The sequence below is a fragment of the Strix uralensis genome, chromosome 1 (genome assembly GCF_047716275.1).
Source record: "Strix uralensis isolate ZFMK-TIS-50842 chromosome 1, bStrUra1, whole genome shotgun sequence".
NCBI lineage: Eukaryota > Metazoa > Chordata > Aves > Strigiformes > Strigidae > Strix > Strix uralensis.
In genome coordinates, this window is record NC_133972.1 from 52,418,481 (window position 1) to 52,434,899 (window position 16,419).

At 38.4% G+C, this 16,419-nt stretch overlaps 1 protein-coding gene across 3 annotated transcripts in view; it reads right to left on the reverse strand.

Moving 5' to 3' along the window:
- ARHGAP21 (Rho GTPase activating protein 21) overlaps window positions 1–16,419 on the reverse strand; it is a 119,630-nt gene that overhangs the window by 71,780 nt on the left and 31,431 nt on the right. Inside the window, exon 1 of one of the 3 annotated variants that reach the window (XM_074866147.1) lies at window positions 14,500–14,619. The exons of the other annotated variants lie outside the window; for them this stretch is intronic. Within the exon in view, the coding sequence (XP_074722248.1) occupies window positions 14,500–14,583 (84 nt within the window). The 5' untranslated portion in view covers window positions 14,584–14,619. Of the gene's footprint in view, window positions 1–14,499; window positions 14,620–16,419 lie in introns of those variants that run through there. 3 annotated transcript variants of the gene reach the window in all.

Below are 16,419 nucleotides of genomic sequence, written 5' to 3' on the forward strand. Positions count from 1 at the left end.
TGCTATGGTTTGCCCTTGGAAACCAACACCTTAGTACATCCAACAGGAAGGACAAGGAAATAGTAGTCAGTGCTTCAAAGAGCAGCCTCCCTACCTCCAACAACCCTGTTCTTCACAAAGGAAAAACCATACAAATGAAGAAGGGTCTTGGTGCTACAGCCAAGCCAAGAAATGGAGTCACTTCTGGAACCAGAAAACACAGAGAATCCAGAGCACCCAGACAGGACTCTGCTCCTCTGAACAGCCTGGAAGGATTATCAGCAGATATTGGAAAGAACAATAATAAATAATCAAGGACTTGATATCAGCCTAGTCTGTCCTCATCTATCATCTTCATTCACGGTTTAAATTGTTAGTGTAAAACTGAAAAGAGTGTGCAATTAGATGACTAACAAATGAAAAATTAGGGAGAACTACAGAACTGCCAAGATGAATGGTTCTGCTTTAAAGTTCAAGCAATGCAGAGATTAAAGTAAACGTTACATAAGCCTTTAGGCTAAGGATGGGGTCTTTTATTGAAGTGTTCCCCAAAAACCTGTTCAGCTTCTGAACATGACAGCATTTTTTCAGTTCCGCACAAATAAATGTCCCTTCTCAGGCTTTCAATCTCATGACATGAGCAGAAACTGAAGTCCGTAAGAACGTTTTGATCCTAGTAAATTCAAAAGAAATAGCTCCTAATAAAAAAATATCACTGGCCTCTAAAAAGTGACAGTGATTTCCTCCATTAAGCAATGGGCAGCTATTTAACATTCCCTTGCAATCTTTTGTTTCTCCTCTCAAATTTTTTACAGGCAATGCTTGATGCAAAAGCTTTGAACCCTCAAACAACCACAGGCATCACACAACATCAAGAAATGTTAATAAGAAAACACCTATTGTTATAGTTAAGTAAACAGCACACATAAATGTAGCACTGAAAAATCCAAGTCTACAATATACTACGATACTGCATTTTTTTCCTGACAAAAACCTCCCTAACTAGCCAAAGGTAATTTCAGTATGTATAATAACTGATCACTGAAGTTTACATATAGGAATACTGTAACTGGAGTTCAAAAATACAGTCAGAGAACTTCACTAGGTCTGAGAAATGAGAATGAGAAATGTAGTGAGAAGAGAACCTCTAATTTCCTTGTAATTTCACATAAATTTTTAGCATTCATACAAGTTGCTGAACTAACAGCTATTCATAAACAATGGTACTCCCCAGTCAAATATTTCTTGAAAGGGCATGCCAGAAGTGAAAGGTTACCTTCATGCCCAAGTTGGACCCCCTGTGAGGTCTGCCAATGGGGAAAAAGAAAAAGCCAATATTAATAATAAATGTGAAGCATGTTCAGTAACAGCAACTTTCAGCCACCACTACAAACAAGAAACAATCTGAATTATAAAGAGAGACAACATCTGTTCAGTAACCCAGTGACACGTCCACTACAGCATTACAGCATACCCACCAGAATATCCCTTGCCAGAGAAGGCTTTGAAAAGGAACAAGTTTTCAAAAACACAAACAAAACAAGGATGCATGACAACAAGCAAGAAACAGATAATGTTTAGCATAGGCAAGAATATGTTACTGAAGAGTTCCTACATGGTTTTCCTTGCAAACCAAGAATTATAGTAATCAAGTTGCGCATACATAAATACCTCATATTCTTAAGGTTATTTGTCTTTCAGGTAGACTCATTTGCATTTCAAGAGAATGAAAAATGAATGCTTTATGTTATTTTCATTTCATATAAAATCTAACAAACCAGAAATTATTTTGCCATATTCCTCACAGAAGATCTGTATGTTTGATTCTCTATAGAGTCAATCCTCAAAATCAAAGTCAGAATGCATACAATTGAGTCAAGGGCTGAAGAATCTCAGGCTACTAAAAGTGATTCAAGCATCATTTCCCTCATGAGTTCTTCATACAAGGTTTCTGCACAAAGTATCTCAAAGCATCATTTCCTGTTATATGCAATTACAAGGACATTCAACAGATGCTTAAGTGCATTGTAAAATGCATACTTTGTTTTTAATATTGTATTTAACCCTCTTTTCTGAGCAGTGAAAAATCAGGTGGCACCTTAAAGACTACATGACTCACTGGGAGCTTAACACACAATAACACAATTATGTAAAATCAGCAAATAATATTTGTAAATTATGTAAAATCAGCAAAATGTTTGCAAATTATACTATTTCCAATTAAGCGTAAATATCAAATGAATAATTTCCCATTATATCCATCTAAAAAAAAATTTTTTTTAAAAGGCAAACACATCCAACTTGCATGCTCTCCGAAGCGTGTCTGATTTTTAATCTTCTGATCAATTTACAGACAGACCTATATTGAGAATGCTAAAAATCCTTAAGTGGCAGTCACAGGTAATTACAATACAAGTTATCAATAAAGATCGTCTTCTTGACTATCTAAACAGGTAAGTACGTATACTCTTGAGTTCTGAATACTGTCTTCAATAGATGAATAACAATGAACACAGGAAATAACTGATACACTGCACTACTGATTCTTGAAAAATCATTCAAGACATTTTAAAAGTTGGTGTGAGTAATGGATCTTCATCTTTATCTTTGTGTTCAGTATGCAAGTTCAAAATTATTTCTAAAGACACTTAGGACTGGCATCCAGATTTGCTCCACACTGTTTTAAACTTCTTTGTTTTGTTTTTTTACCATATAGAACACTTCACAAATAAATTATGTAAATAAAAGTCTCATTGTAAATGTAAGGGTTACCTAAACTACATCTTCTGAAACCTAAATCTGTATTTAAAAAAAAACCCAAACACCCAAAATCAACCAACAAAACCCCATCCACCAGACCAACCAGGGGACTTACCTATCAATACCTCATTAGGAGCACGGAGACAGCCCGTGCTAAGCAGGGTCTGCTTCAGCTGCAATTAACAATGTTCAACTTTTAGCTAGTCTACCAAGAAATGTGATACCTGAAATTGCAGTTCAGCTAGATGGATGTATACTGAACAGAAAATGGGCTGATGTTACCTGATTTTACTGATTCAACAGCCATCACAATTTCTTTTAGTAACTACTGACATAAACCAGAATAAGAAAGGACCTTGAATATAGTTATTAATCGTAAAATCATCCTGAGACACCAACAGGATATTCCAAATGCTGTAATAAATGCTGGGCTCACTTGAGAACAGTGGTATTCCTTGTATTGGGTCATTTATTTTCCCTATATTTGTACCCAAGTATCTATTGCTTAGTTAACTGCCCTGTTAAATCTGCAATTTCAGAGAAAAAAGGCTTTTCTAGAACAGTTTGATCTTATTTTAATGTGACAAAGTATAACATCCTTTAAAAAGGTAACAGAAAAGGGGGAAGAAAAAAAAGAAAGGTCTTTTCTGGCTAGGGCTACGGAATGGGAGAAAAAACCCTGCCTATATGTGCAAGAAAACATTACCCCCAGAACAACAGCATGTTTCACTGCAAGTCAGCCTTTGTTTCTTTAAAAACCAGGTTCTTTAACTGATGATTTTTAAATAAAGTTATAATAAACCACTGGCCCTTTTAGTCTCAAACATATAAAGAACTTCAAATCACTTTGCTAGAAGCTGACAAAGTCAAATGAAGCAATAACAAATATGTACCTCAAAAAAACAATTTTTTTGGTACACCTCTCTGATCAGAAACAATGAAGCAAAGAAATGTATCATGCCCAGAGGACAGCACATCTCCTAGACCCTTGTAATTTTCTCATGTGGTCACAGACCTGGACTCCTGCGCATAAGCAAACTCAGAGTGAAACTTTAATCCACTGGAGAACACATGGTTCCCCTGGTCCGATATGATAGGAAACAACCACAAACCCTCCAAAACACACAGCTCCTCTGTGTTCTTAAAACAGGTAAGACTTGTTTTAAGAAACATCCGAGAAAGACAGAAAGGTTATACAGCTTCTCTTTGAGATTCATTATCTCCATCCTCATTTGCAGTAACAGGGAGGTATATCCCAAGAAAGCCAGTCAATATTTTATCTTAGTAGCACCTCAAAAGCAGGATAGAATCATTCACACAAGGTGCAAACCAAATCTTTTCCTTTCAGTTCTCCTCAAGCTCATAAATCAAAGATTTCAAGGGAGATAGGTCACATTTATAAAGACAAATACTATAATCATGTACTGAAATGGTCTCAAGCCATAGTGAGGTAAGATCTTTCTAACATCTTTAAATCAAACTGGAATGTACAAACAGTATCTTATACAGAAGTCAGTCAGTCCCGGTCAAAGAAAGTTACTGACGCAAAGGTGACAGCTTAAGTAAATCCATCCTCCAAGTATCCAGGACACAGCTTTCTCCTCAAAACAAGCAAATCAGTTCCATCACTTTCAGCCTCAGGAAATATGTTTATCTCTTACTGAAAAAAATCTCTGCAAAGAGACAAGCAGGAAAACTGGAATGCAGAAAAGCCAAAACATACATAACAATTTTACGTCTCCATGTCAAATAACCACTTGTTCAAATTTCTGACTTTTATGCTTGACAAAAATCCTGTAGTCTTCCCCTAAACAGGTAAGAAGGATGTTGGCAAGGACAGAAGTTCAAGTAGGAAGTAGAATATGGCAGTATATGTACTGACAGTGTCCTTCCCTCAAAAAGGTCTTCCATCATTTTCTGTCCTTGCAAGGTAGCTAGAAGGTATAACCATCAGTATCTCCAAACCCACACTGACAGCAGATCCCACCCAACAGACTGTGCTGGACCTACTGACTGGTAGCAAGACCCTCAGAGCATGAGACAGAAGGAATCTGTCTCCATCCTGCCCACTTCAGTGCTGCATATTTAAGAAAGCTGCAAGGAAGGACTTTGGTTACCCAATGCCAGTAACTGCTCAGCCTGTTTTCAGTAGTTATCAAGAGGAGGCCACCTTGCCATGAAGCACCTGAAACTGGAAATGAAGATGCAAACAAGCCCTCAAAGCTTAAAAGATCAAACAGCTACAGAACCACTCTCACCACAAGAGAAAGCTGAGATGTGGAGATAAATGGAGTGTGTGTCCTCACACACACAACTATCAGTAGACAGCACTCAGAGACAGCTAAAACTGGTCCAGTCAGGGCCCTCTCTGGAGCCATTGCTAACAGCAGACGATGACAGTCTGCTTCTGGAATTGGGGGGCACAGCTCTTCTATGCAGCAGCTCGTCATGAAGGAAGGAAAAAAAAAAAAACAAACCAAAAACAACCCAACAATCAAATCAGTTTCCAGAGGAAGACTTCTCCAACTCCAAAACTCAGGGAAAGTGTCAGCTATCAGAGTCACCAGGGGACGCCATTCATCTCTTAAAGGGCAGGTGCTATCCATACATGAAGTCCAGGATATTTGCTGAGACTCCCCAACACTAACATTTCTCTTGAGTTACAGCTGAGGAGGATGCAGTAACTAGAAAGGATAATAAAGGCAAACAAACCAAAGAACTCAACAATCTCTCTAGAACAAGATCCAAATCCTTTATGACTCCAGATGGAGTTACTACAAGGAATGGTTTCAGTATCAAACAACAAGGAAACAAATAAATTATTAGTGATTGCCATAAGACAATGAGTGAGGATGGGCAATGCCATTCCTCATGTTTTCTGCTCAACTTGGTTGGTCAGGCAGGCCCTGAGCAGCCCCCAGCAGCAGTGAGACAGTCTCTGTGAACAGCTTTCCCTCATGCAGCCCCCTCATGGGTCTTGCCGAGAGCCATAACGAGACGAGACATTTCAGAGCAAGGGCAGGGCAAGAAAGATGAGAGCATTGCTCGATGGACCACAGGTCTAGGCATCTCCTTCACAGGAGCCCACTTTTTAGCATTTTAATGCACCATTATGGCACTAAGCCCAGGTTGCCACAGCAACAGGTCCTTCTTGGGGGACTAACTGAAGTTAATTCAGGTATTTGCTAAGAGGTGGTCCTGGCAGCAAACCTACTAATCTCTTTTAGGAGCGTGAATCCCACACAGATGGAATACAAACCTAGAATATTCTTTTAATTCAGTAACAAAGGCAGTTGCTGCCTGCCTGTAGCAGAGATTGGCGAGGACACCAAGCAGACTTTGAAATGCATCTCGGAACTGATTAAGCCAATTCAATAAAATACATAAATCATGCCCTCAAACCAAGCCCTGGTAAGGAGAAAGGCTCAAGAAAGCAATATGTGACTACTCCAAATGTATGAAGTAAGTGGGAAATCTGCAACCTTTCAAAATCAAAGTGTCTGTGCCAGCTCGGCAGATGGCTGGGAGGCACAGGGAAGGAAACATGCATTACTGCCATGCACCACGCAGGCTACCGAGCTGGCTTGGGGGTGGAATGAGAAGGACAGTGGGACATGTGTTTCTGTGTACTTTTAAAACTACTGTTGTAGTAAACACAATCATTCAAAGGAGAAACAGTATTTTCAAGATAAAGGACTTCAGTTCTCACTAAGGTCAAGGCGCACACAGAAAACAAACAATAAAAACCTCCACACATGCAGCTTATTACATAGCTCAGACTTTCCTTACTGTGCTCTCCTGTTCATGAAAGGCTGCTCTGTAAAGCACGGCAGTTCATGCTCATGTCAGTCTCATCACTACTCCACAAGACCTGAAAAGCAAAGCTGAAGGCTATCTACAGCGACCTTTACTTTCCTCCCCGACCTTAAAATGCTCACACATCTATGCTGCCTTTTTGCCCCTGAACTCAAACACAGAAAAGCAAGAAGGGTTAGAGGAAGCCTGTACCTGAAAAACTCCTTCTTCTTGATTTGTAATCAAGTCTGTCCATCCCAACACATGTAACTAGCTTTACACTGGCAAACCACTCAAGCATTTAGTGACACGCGACAGTCTGAAATAGAATGATCTCAAAAATGATGCTTTCATGTGTCTGTTCAATGGAAAGTTGTTCAGTTTACCTGGCTCTGGATTAAATGCAGTGACACCAATTGGCTCTGTAATCTGAGCATAGCTGTACACACTTGATTGAATGAAAGGAGCATCAGCTTCCCAGGCCAGAGGATATGCAGAAAGTTTCTCTACTTTGAAGCAGGGAGAATCTCAACATACTAAGCCTAGCTAGACTTGAAATAGCCTTCCTCCCCACCCCGAGCAAGTTCTGCTTTTCTTATACTGTAGTTCTGATACCTGGACTTTTTGCACTACGCTCTTAACTTCACCAAGAGAAAGATCAGGTCTGGCATGACTAGTGTTCCACCACAGCTCAAACAGGACTTCTCCAGTCTTAGCACCTAACTCCCAAATTATCTAGATGTATACATAAACTAACTTATCAGATCTCCCTTTAAACACTAGATACTTCAACTCAATGATCCTAATCTACCATATAAATGTCTATTTTTATACACTTATATACACAAAAAAGTATACTGCATTTTGTGTGTGCACACATATGTAAGCATATATATGTAGTAGCTTGTCCACATCCAAAAACTGTACTATTTTACCAAGATTCTTTTCAAAGCTATTTAAAAGCACATCATGCCTTATACTTCCACAGAGTAACAGCCAATTTCAAGCAACAGCACCAAGAAACAAGAGTAAAAATTATAGGAACTTCATAGGACAGAGATGCAAACTATTTTCACAATGTGTGTTTGTTTATATCTTGCAGTTAGTATTTACAATAATAAACATGGAGTTCAGTATTAAATTTAGTCAGAAAAACATTAAAAACAAAAAGAAATTGAGAGCTTCCTTGTTTTCTTATAGGCTCATTAGCAAAAGCCTCCCCTCTTAACAGCTACATCCTTAAACTGGAAAGAAAGGAAACATCTGCAGGGCTGGTAGCATAACAGCAAAATGTCATGTGATCTTAATTTAGCTAAGTTGAAGCTTTTCCTTCTCTGCTTGTTCTGTTGTTGCTTGTTAGGAATAGGAAATGCTTTGTCCTCACCTTACAGTCTGATCTAGAAATATCAGAGACAGGAGACCGCAAAAGCATGCTTCTGCCCCTTAGCATTGAAACAATGTTTGAGGTTACTCCATGCATGATAAAAGAGACTTCTCAGCAGTCTGACAGAAGTGATAGAGGGTGGTTTGCACAGTCACCACCTGTCAAGGGCTGCCTTACAGTGCTTCTTTCGGCCTACGGGAACTTTTTGATAGACCCAATATGAGCCACCCCATGACCCACTCTGCTTCCTACAAATGGGGAGAGAACAGTAAGAAACACCGTCAGTGTCGCCAGTTAAGCACACTACTACAGAGATAGGAATGAGTTTCAACAGAGTTTTTACTCTTTTGCTTTCTAGAATAACATGGACTTTACCAAACACAAAACATACCAGACAGCTTCCACTATACTTTCATCAGACTATTACAACATACCTATTTACATGTGAAATAGTTCTGCAGAAGCCATTAAGACAAAATCACTGCACAGTCTAAAACCTGACCTGCACAGACCCCATTTCAATAACCAGATACACCACAGCTTTAATAATGTCGGCTCTGAAACTACCTATACTTTTCTTTCAGTTCATAGTGTTTCTCTCCACTGTAGCCAGAGACTATGCCTTGGTTCAATAAATTATCAACTCTACAAGGACATGGTTTAAGTTGGCCAAACCACCCAAGAGAGTCCCTGCTTTTCCATAGCCTTGTCCCTGTGCCAAACTTCTGTGCTTGGACTAGCCTACTCCATGAGGCAGCTACAATGCTGAGTAAGGGCATTACTTTGTGGACTCAGCAGTGGGACAGAAATACACCTTACACCAGCTCTCTATCGAATGTATGAGGTTGATCTTCTCTTACTGAAGCTACTGACCTTTTCAACATACCTGTTCTAAAAACAAGAAAATTAGATAATTTAGAGACTAGCCACACCACTTCATCTGCATAAACACATCACCATACCTGCTGATAATTCAAACTGTTAAGACTTAAGATCATTCAGTTCTGCAATACTGCAGATTTGCTTAAGATTTTATTTCATGTACAACAGAAATGTCTCAGACCTGCCCAAAGCCAAATGGAAGCCTTTGGAAGATCAGAGAATTGATCCTCTATGTCAAAATCCAAATTGTCACCCTAAAAAACATGGTTATTGCAAGTGAGTTGTTATTCCAGAGTTTGACTCTGTTTGCAAAAGATTTACCTAGACACATGGGGAGAGTTTTAAGAACAACTGAGGTGAGAGAAGACCTATTTGTATCAAACGTAAGTTTCTTAGGAAGCTTAACACACAGAACATGGCTCAAAACACCACAAAACTTCTAAGATAAATGTATCAAGATTCTTTACATGCCCACATACACAGCTTCCCTCCTCAAAAATAACCTTTAAATAGACAGCTTGAGCTACTCAGTGTTAAAGCCTTCTAATACAGAGACTATTAATAAACTCCTGCAGACAAACTCACCACTTAAATATAATCCTGGTCATGTGTTTCAAGATATTTAATTTGAACGTACTATATAATGTGCAAATTAACGCACTCGGTTTTAAAAGCTTTAAACTCAGAAGTGAAAAGGCTTAAGTTTTGTACAAAAAAAAAAAAATAGTTAGCATACACAGATGCAAAGCCACATATCCAAACACCCAAGTTACATTATTTCAAAACCCTAAATTTGTAATCTATTGTGCAGAGGAAGAAAGAAACCAGCTTTTTCAGTGAAGAACTTCATTTACAAAGATACAATGCGAGGAAGATGCTTAAAAAAAGGACTGTGAAGTCATTAACCTGAAAAATATTCTTAAATCTTTATGCCCAGAGATAACACTAAGAGGATAAAGAGGAGAAAGTTGTCCACAGGATTTTCCGTTTAACTGCAAATCCAGAAGCTTCTGAATGTTGACTTATGAAGTGATCATATGTGATCTGCGTATTTCCTCACAGTTTGCATTGAATATGTCAGTAAGAATGGTTGATATAGATGACTAAATCTACAGTTGTATCTGTCTGGAGGTTGGGGTGGGGAGAGAAGAAATCTATTTTAACACAAATCTATTTGCTTATTTAAGACCTACTTGTCTTTGCATGTCTAGTACTATGTCTTGAATTGCTCACCATTGCTGAGTTACTTCCCTTCTGAACATTACAAAATGTTTCTCCAGCAATGCGAATTCCCACAATGAGTAAAGCCACCAGCTATTTCCTGCAATGATTTTACACCTTTTACTCAATAAAACTGAAGACAACACACCCTGCACTGCTGTGAGACAAGATTTTTATCATATTCCCCCTCCCCTCGCCCTCCCCAGGCAGCAGATAAACAGAAGAGCACAGTAAGATAATATAAATATCACATTTCAAAATCCATATTGGTTGCAAATATCTCAGAAAGAATGCAGTCACCTTTGTTATTTCAGCCTCCAAGTGACACATTTGGAAGACTAAAAAGCTTTTTTAACGCTATCAGTGACTCTCCGAAGGAAGTGAAATATCTGCAGTGCAGCAGCTGCTGCAGTACTACTGCGTCCCAGGGCTTGAAGGCAATGTGAGAGCCAGGCTTGCACTGCAACATCCCATTCTTGCATACTGTCTCAAAGAAAATATAGCCTGCAATAATGAACCCAAATTTAAAAAAAAAAAAAAATCTTGGCTGCTATAATGTCACAACATACTAACATACTTTCATGTACATCAGTACAGTCTTTGATGAGAAGGTTCCTCCAAGCCCAACAACTTCAATGGTCAGGCCCACACTGTGCAATGAAATTTGACCAACTAAGTTTACAGAACTTTGGAGAATACCTGTCTCTGGCTGAGAAACCCAAGATTTAAGTGTTTACATGGCTGAAAGTACATTATTGTTACTTTTAGAGGTTAGGATGCAGTAGTAAGATAAAAAAATAGAGCCAGATATTGTTCATCAAAGAACCAAATGAGAACAGCACATGAGAAGATCTGTTCTCCTCAAACTAGAAAGCCCCCTTAGAGCACAGTGATGACCTCTTTGCTGGTAAGGTAACAACCTACGTTCAACTTGTGGTCTACTGTTCCCTATCTAACACTTGAAAGCAAGGTATTTGTGATGTAAGGAGAAAAAAACAAAGCCATCTACTTTATATTATCTACCAGCAATTCTTCCAACCATCTGAAGACGTGGTATTTATTGTTTTAGACATACTTGCTCTAATATATCCCACCATGGCCACAAGGTGAATACCAAGTACCTGAAGAGCTTACCTGAGTGCTGACAGCTGATAGAGGATGTCCTTATGAGGACAGAGGGGGTAGCTCCTTCTGCATCTTACTGAAGATGAGCCTAGTTGTTATGTTACTCAGTAAAAATATTACTTAGCACTTCCATACATTTGTTGAAGAACTACTCTTACTTGGATCACAGCTAGTATGCCAAATCATGATTCTGAGACTACAACTCCATGAGCACCAGACTCAAAGGAAAAAAAATTCGCTTTAGCTTTATTTTTCAAGACATTCTCTTTTTTTTTTTTTTAAAAAGAGGAAAACACTAAAAATTCCTTATTTACCAAGACCAGGCAATATTAATAATAGGACTGATAATCTGCGATACTGTTGGGGCAGTCTGGATAAGTACAGACAAATCTGCACACAAATCTATTTACAGTGGTCTCCCACAGGATACAAACTTTTTACCTGCTGCTCTCCTTCACTAATCCTACATTTGCAATCACGTTGAAATTCTAGATTGCCCATAAGACACTCATACTTGTATCTACCCCATGTCCCACAAGACAACAGTCACAGACAACACAAAAAATAAGCAAGGCACTTCAGTACTTTGCAATAACTCATTTTAAGAAAGATTGGAAGATAGGTAATGAACATGTCCCATGAACAAAGAGTGGTAGATGAAAAACTGAAAGCAATTTGGTTTATTTTTGTACTCTTAGGTTACCACAGAAGACTTCTGAGTGATTATTCATGGATCACCACGTGATAGCCATCAATCCCATCCAAGATCTGGACTAAAAACTGTAATTCACTGATGCCAACAGATTTGCATCATCTAATAATTTGATTTTAGAGGTTTCTGTTTTAGTACAAAACACTGCAAATCCTTTGAAAACATTCTAATACACACAACAGTTTGCTGTATTAGAGTGCAAAGGGCAACTGTCTCCAGTCGTAGTAACTGTCATGCTGCACTGTGAAAGTACTTTCTGTAAAATCTAAATTATCATGGTGCACAGAAGAAAATATTCCTGCCTATTTCATACTTGTTCACTTCCTGTTTTAAAAAACAAACTTTGGGAAGTGTATGCCGGGGGGGTGGGGGGTGAGCCGTAAAAACCAAAAGAAATCCTTAGAATGTCTCTGTAAACTGATTTGAGAAATTATTAGTAACATACAGACAATTAAGTAGGTTTGTACTTTCTTCCTGAATATACATTTCTGACAACTCTTTAGAAGAAAACTTGTTTTCCTGTAAGGCAAGCCTTCAACTCAGCTCTCTGATCACAAGCAGCAATTCATCCCCTGATTTTACTGGAGTCAGGATGGATGGAAATTGTCAAAAAAGCTGCCTAACTTCTACTAATTCAAGCATACCATGAGTCAAACCTGAGTTGTGCTTTGAGGGTACACTTGAGAAAGCGCTGTTAGTCTCAGATTTCACAGGTCACCCATTTATTTTCTCATCAGCAGCCTGCTTGGATACTGCTAGATGAAGAATGTGGAGAGCAGCACTGCTATATGAAGAAGTGAGCATCTCCCACCAGGGCTGACAGCTTCCACTTCTTCCATGGCATTTCAGTGCAGTAGGATGAGAGTAGCTGCATTGTAATATTCCATAAATGAACTTTCAGCTTCATTTCAAAGAAAAATATCAGCACCAACTCATTGAAATGTATAGTTTACAGGGACTTCAAGAAAAAAAAACACCACCACACACACACACAAAAACCAAACCACACCACACCAAACACAGCAATTACATATTCTACTTAAATAATAAAATCTAGCAAGATCAAACAGTTCAGCAGCATTTCTACCTCAAGCATGCAAGTAATCTGAAGTATATTGATCTAAGGCTTGGTTCTTCTTTCCAGCTTGGTAAGAAACAGGTTTTACATTATGTGAATCCTGTTCTGGGGTTGGTTGGGTTTTTCTGGGTTGGTTTGAGGGGTTTGGGGTTTTGTTTTATTTTGTGGGGGGTTTTTGTTTGGTTCTGGTTTTCGGGGTTTTTTTTAAATAAAATCTTTCACTTTAATCTGATCAAAAAACAATCCCCCTTTCGCTTCCCTCTAGTTATATCAAACTCATTTTAAAACCTTACAGGACTGCCCAGAACATTAGTCAAGCCTTTTCTTATTTCTTATTGATTTCTCTTGATGTCATATTGCATTTGCCTATACAGGTGAATTCTTACATATGTGTAAGCAAACTAGATCAAACAGTGAAAACAGTTAAGCATCTGTGAGAAAATGCCTCACATTTCCCCTGTTTTTTTCAAATTCAACAGAAGAGACTTCTTTAACCTATAACGTTAAGGAGATGACTCAAAAAACCCAGACATTGCGAATCAGCTTTTGCATCATTCTAACAAAAAAAACCCCCACAAACACCACACCACCCAAAAAACCAACCAAACCAAAACACCAACAAGCAAAACCCAACAACAACACATATTAAGAAATTAAGAAATTTCAGTACAGACATGACATACAGGGGTTGTTTGTATTTTAAATGGCATATTGTTCCAAAGGACTTCTATGTATAGCCAGAATATTTCTGAATGACCTGCCTCTAGTTACTGTACCGAAACTGCAACTTTATAAAGAGTGCTAACCCTCCCCTTACACTGCTGGAGAATAAAATAAATTTTCTTTAGTGATGGGCTGAATGTTATATGAAAAATACAGGTAATATCTAGAGTACCTTGAAAGTAGTATTACAACTGCATACACTATTTTAAATCCTTTAGTAAGTGGATCTTTTAAAACATTTCCATTCAAAATCCAGGCAGGTGGTTGTTTTTTTTTTCCCCTCCAGTTCCGCAGTAAGTCACTCAATTAGACTTAAATCTGTCCATATTAAAACCTGAATAACATCCTGTGGAAATTATTTTACCCTGCGTGGGTTTTTTTTTTTTTTTTTGGAAAAAAACAACATTTAACAACCTCCCCTCACACTATCATATTCATGATCAAGTATTTTGAAATAGCCAAGATGTTTGAATCCTTTTTAAAGCAGGAAAACAAATCAGCTTTATATTTATTAACAATGCAGTTTATCCTGGCATATCTCCCTCTTCCTGTATGTGATACTTAAATTTTTGTGCAATTCATGAAGTAAAACCCCTCAAAGCTTAAGACTCTCAGAGAACAATCTAAAGTACTTAAAGTGTTAAAAAAACCAATTATATAGTCAAAGCATGCTTTGTATGCTTAATAACTCTAGAAAACTCCTTAGTAAATGGCAAGATTTCTAATACTACAGCCTCAATAGGATTGGGGGTGGGAAGAAGAGATCCATCAGAGCCTTTTTTTTTTCCCCTTAAATTATATAATCATATTAAAATATGTAAGGATAAGCAAACAACAAACCTGACCACTCCACGCACAGTACAGGTTACATATGAAACTCCATTTGTGATTGATCATGCAGTCCAAAATCCTGAACTGGGCCATGTCTTGCTATAGCGCAGACTGCTGCTGTGCTCTGACTCAGCTTTTGTCCGGGTGATCCTCGAGGATATGAGCACTATGCAGTAATGACATTCAGGAACAAGGACCTTCCTTCCTGTTCAGTCTCCCTTCCCACCCCAATCATGTGTCAACTCAATCAGATAAACTGACAGAACTGCATAACATTCTTCAAAATATACTTCTGAAGCTGACAAATTACACATTCTTGGGGAGAAAAAATGGAAAACAAGGACACCCTAAGAAATTCACTAAAGCAGACACAGAAAGGAGCTCTCAAACCGTGCTTGTTCTTTTTTTTCCCCCGTTCATTTCTGCTGCTGCTGAAACCAGCCTGAATATCAACAATTTAGTGTAATAATTCATATAGTATGAATCTTAAACTTGCTTAGGCACAGTTGTGATGACTGCTTCTGTGTTTTCACAAAATCCAAAAGCTTAGGGCTCCTATTTTAAAGACAGCACAATATAAGTAACTTTTCAAAGTCAGGAGAACTTCACAGTTTTCAGAAGAATTATATGGGTTCATTCACTTCAGGTTCTTAAACAGCAGACTCCATTTTAAACCTATCAGAGTACTGCTAGCATTGCACAGACATGCTGTCTGCCTTTTGTAATGAAGGATGACAGCCCTGCTGATAGGGAAATGGAAGATGCAACACTAGAGGGATCCTAAGAAACTGCAGAAATACTGTTAAAGTTTATTTATTTATTTATATTTTGCAATCTGCGAACAAACACCCTATTTCAGCATGCATTTCACCATCTGTGTCTTAACTGCCTACCTTTATTCCCCCTTCCCCTTCAAAGGTGAGATTCAGAAATACAAGAAATTTGTTTCCACAGAAACACGACACATTTTACCCGATTACATGAACTGCTAGTCTCAGAAAACAACTTACAATGACCTGCAGTTTAAACACAATTAACTAACAAATGCTTCAGAAATGAACAAGGCTTTATCCGCCAGCTGTAGCTCAAAATAATTTAAAACTAAAATGTGTTATTTGTTGAAAGTGTGTTTGAGATCTCAAGCATCTCTCTACTGACAGAAGGAACAAGCGGAGACAGCCCCGCAGAAAATGGGCCTCAGGATACCCCCATTCCTGGGCTCAGCTGCTCCTTCAAATAAGAGCAGTATAAAGATAACATGAAATGAGACATGTATGAGAAGGACATCCTTCTGTTTGCATCAGCACTCATGCTCTGCCTCAAGGAAGAACATCTGCAAGATGCAGAAGACTCTTCCATCCTGACAAAGTATGGAGGAACAGCTACAAGAACATGTGGCCAGTTCACCCTTTGGTTCAGTAATGGTCAAATGACTGAAAAGTACTTCAAATGTCAAAGAAAATCTGTGCTATAAAAGCAGCCTGGAAATAAAACAAACTTGTACATGAGGGTCAAACAAATGGTGTGGCCAAATAGCAGCTTGTAACTTTGAAAGAGTTATACAAATAAGGTCTCATTTGTGTTAACCAAACCAATCTTGTTCTAATTTCTCATCCCAAGGGCCCTGGGAATTAATGCCAGAGTCCAAACCAACCTCTTCCCTTCTCACCAATCTGAGCAGTCTGCGAACTTCCAGGATACAGTTGTGTACAACAAATCTATTCTGGTTCATTTTAAGATGTTCAGGGCAGAGATTCTCTATTATCCTTACAACACCTAATTACAAAAGAGGGACAACATGTAGTATCAGTGCACCACTGCACAAAATGAATGTGGCCTCAGAAAAAGCACTTAAAGAAGAGGATTAAAGAGCTTGACATACAAGAGCAGTAAAACCTCCTCGTACAAGTTAAATGGTCTGCACTGAAG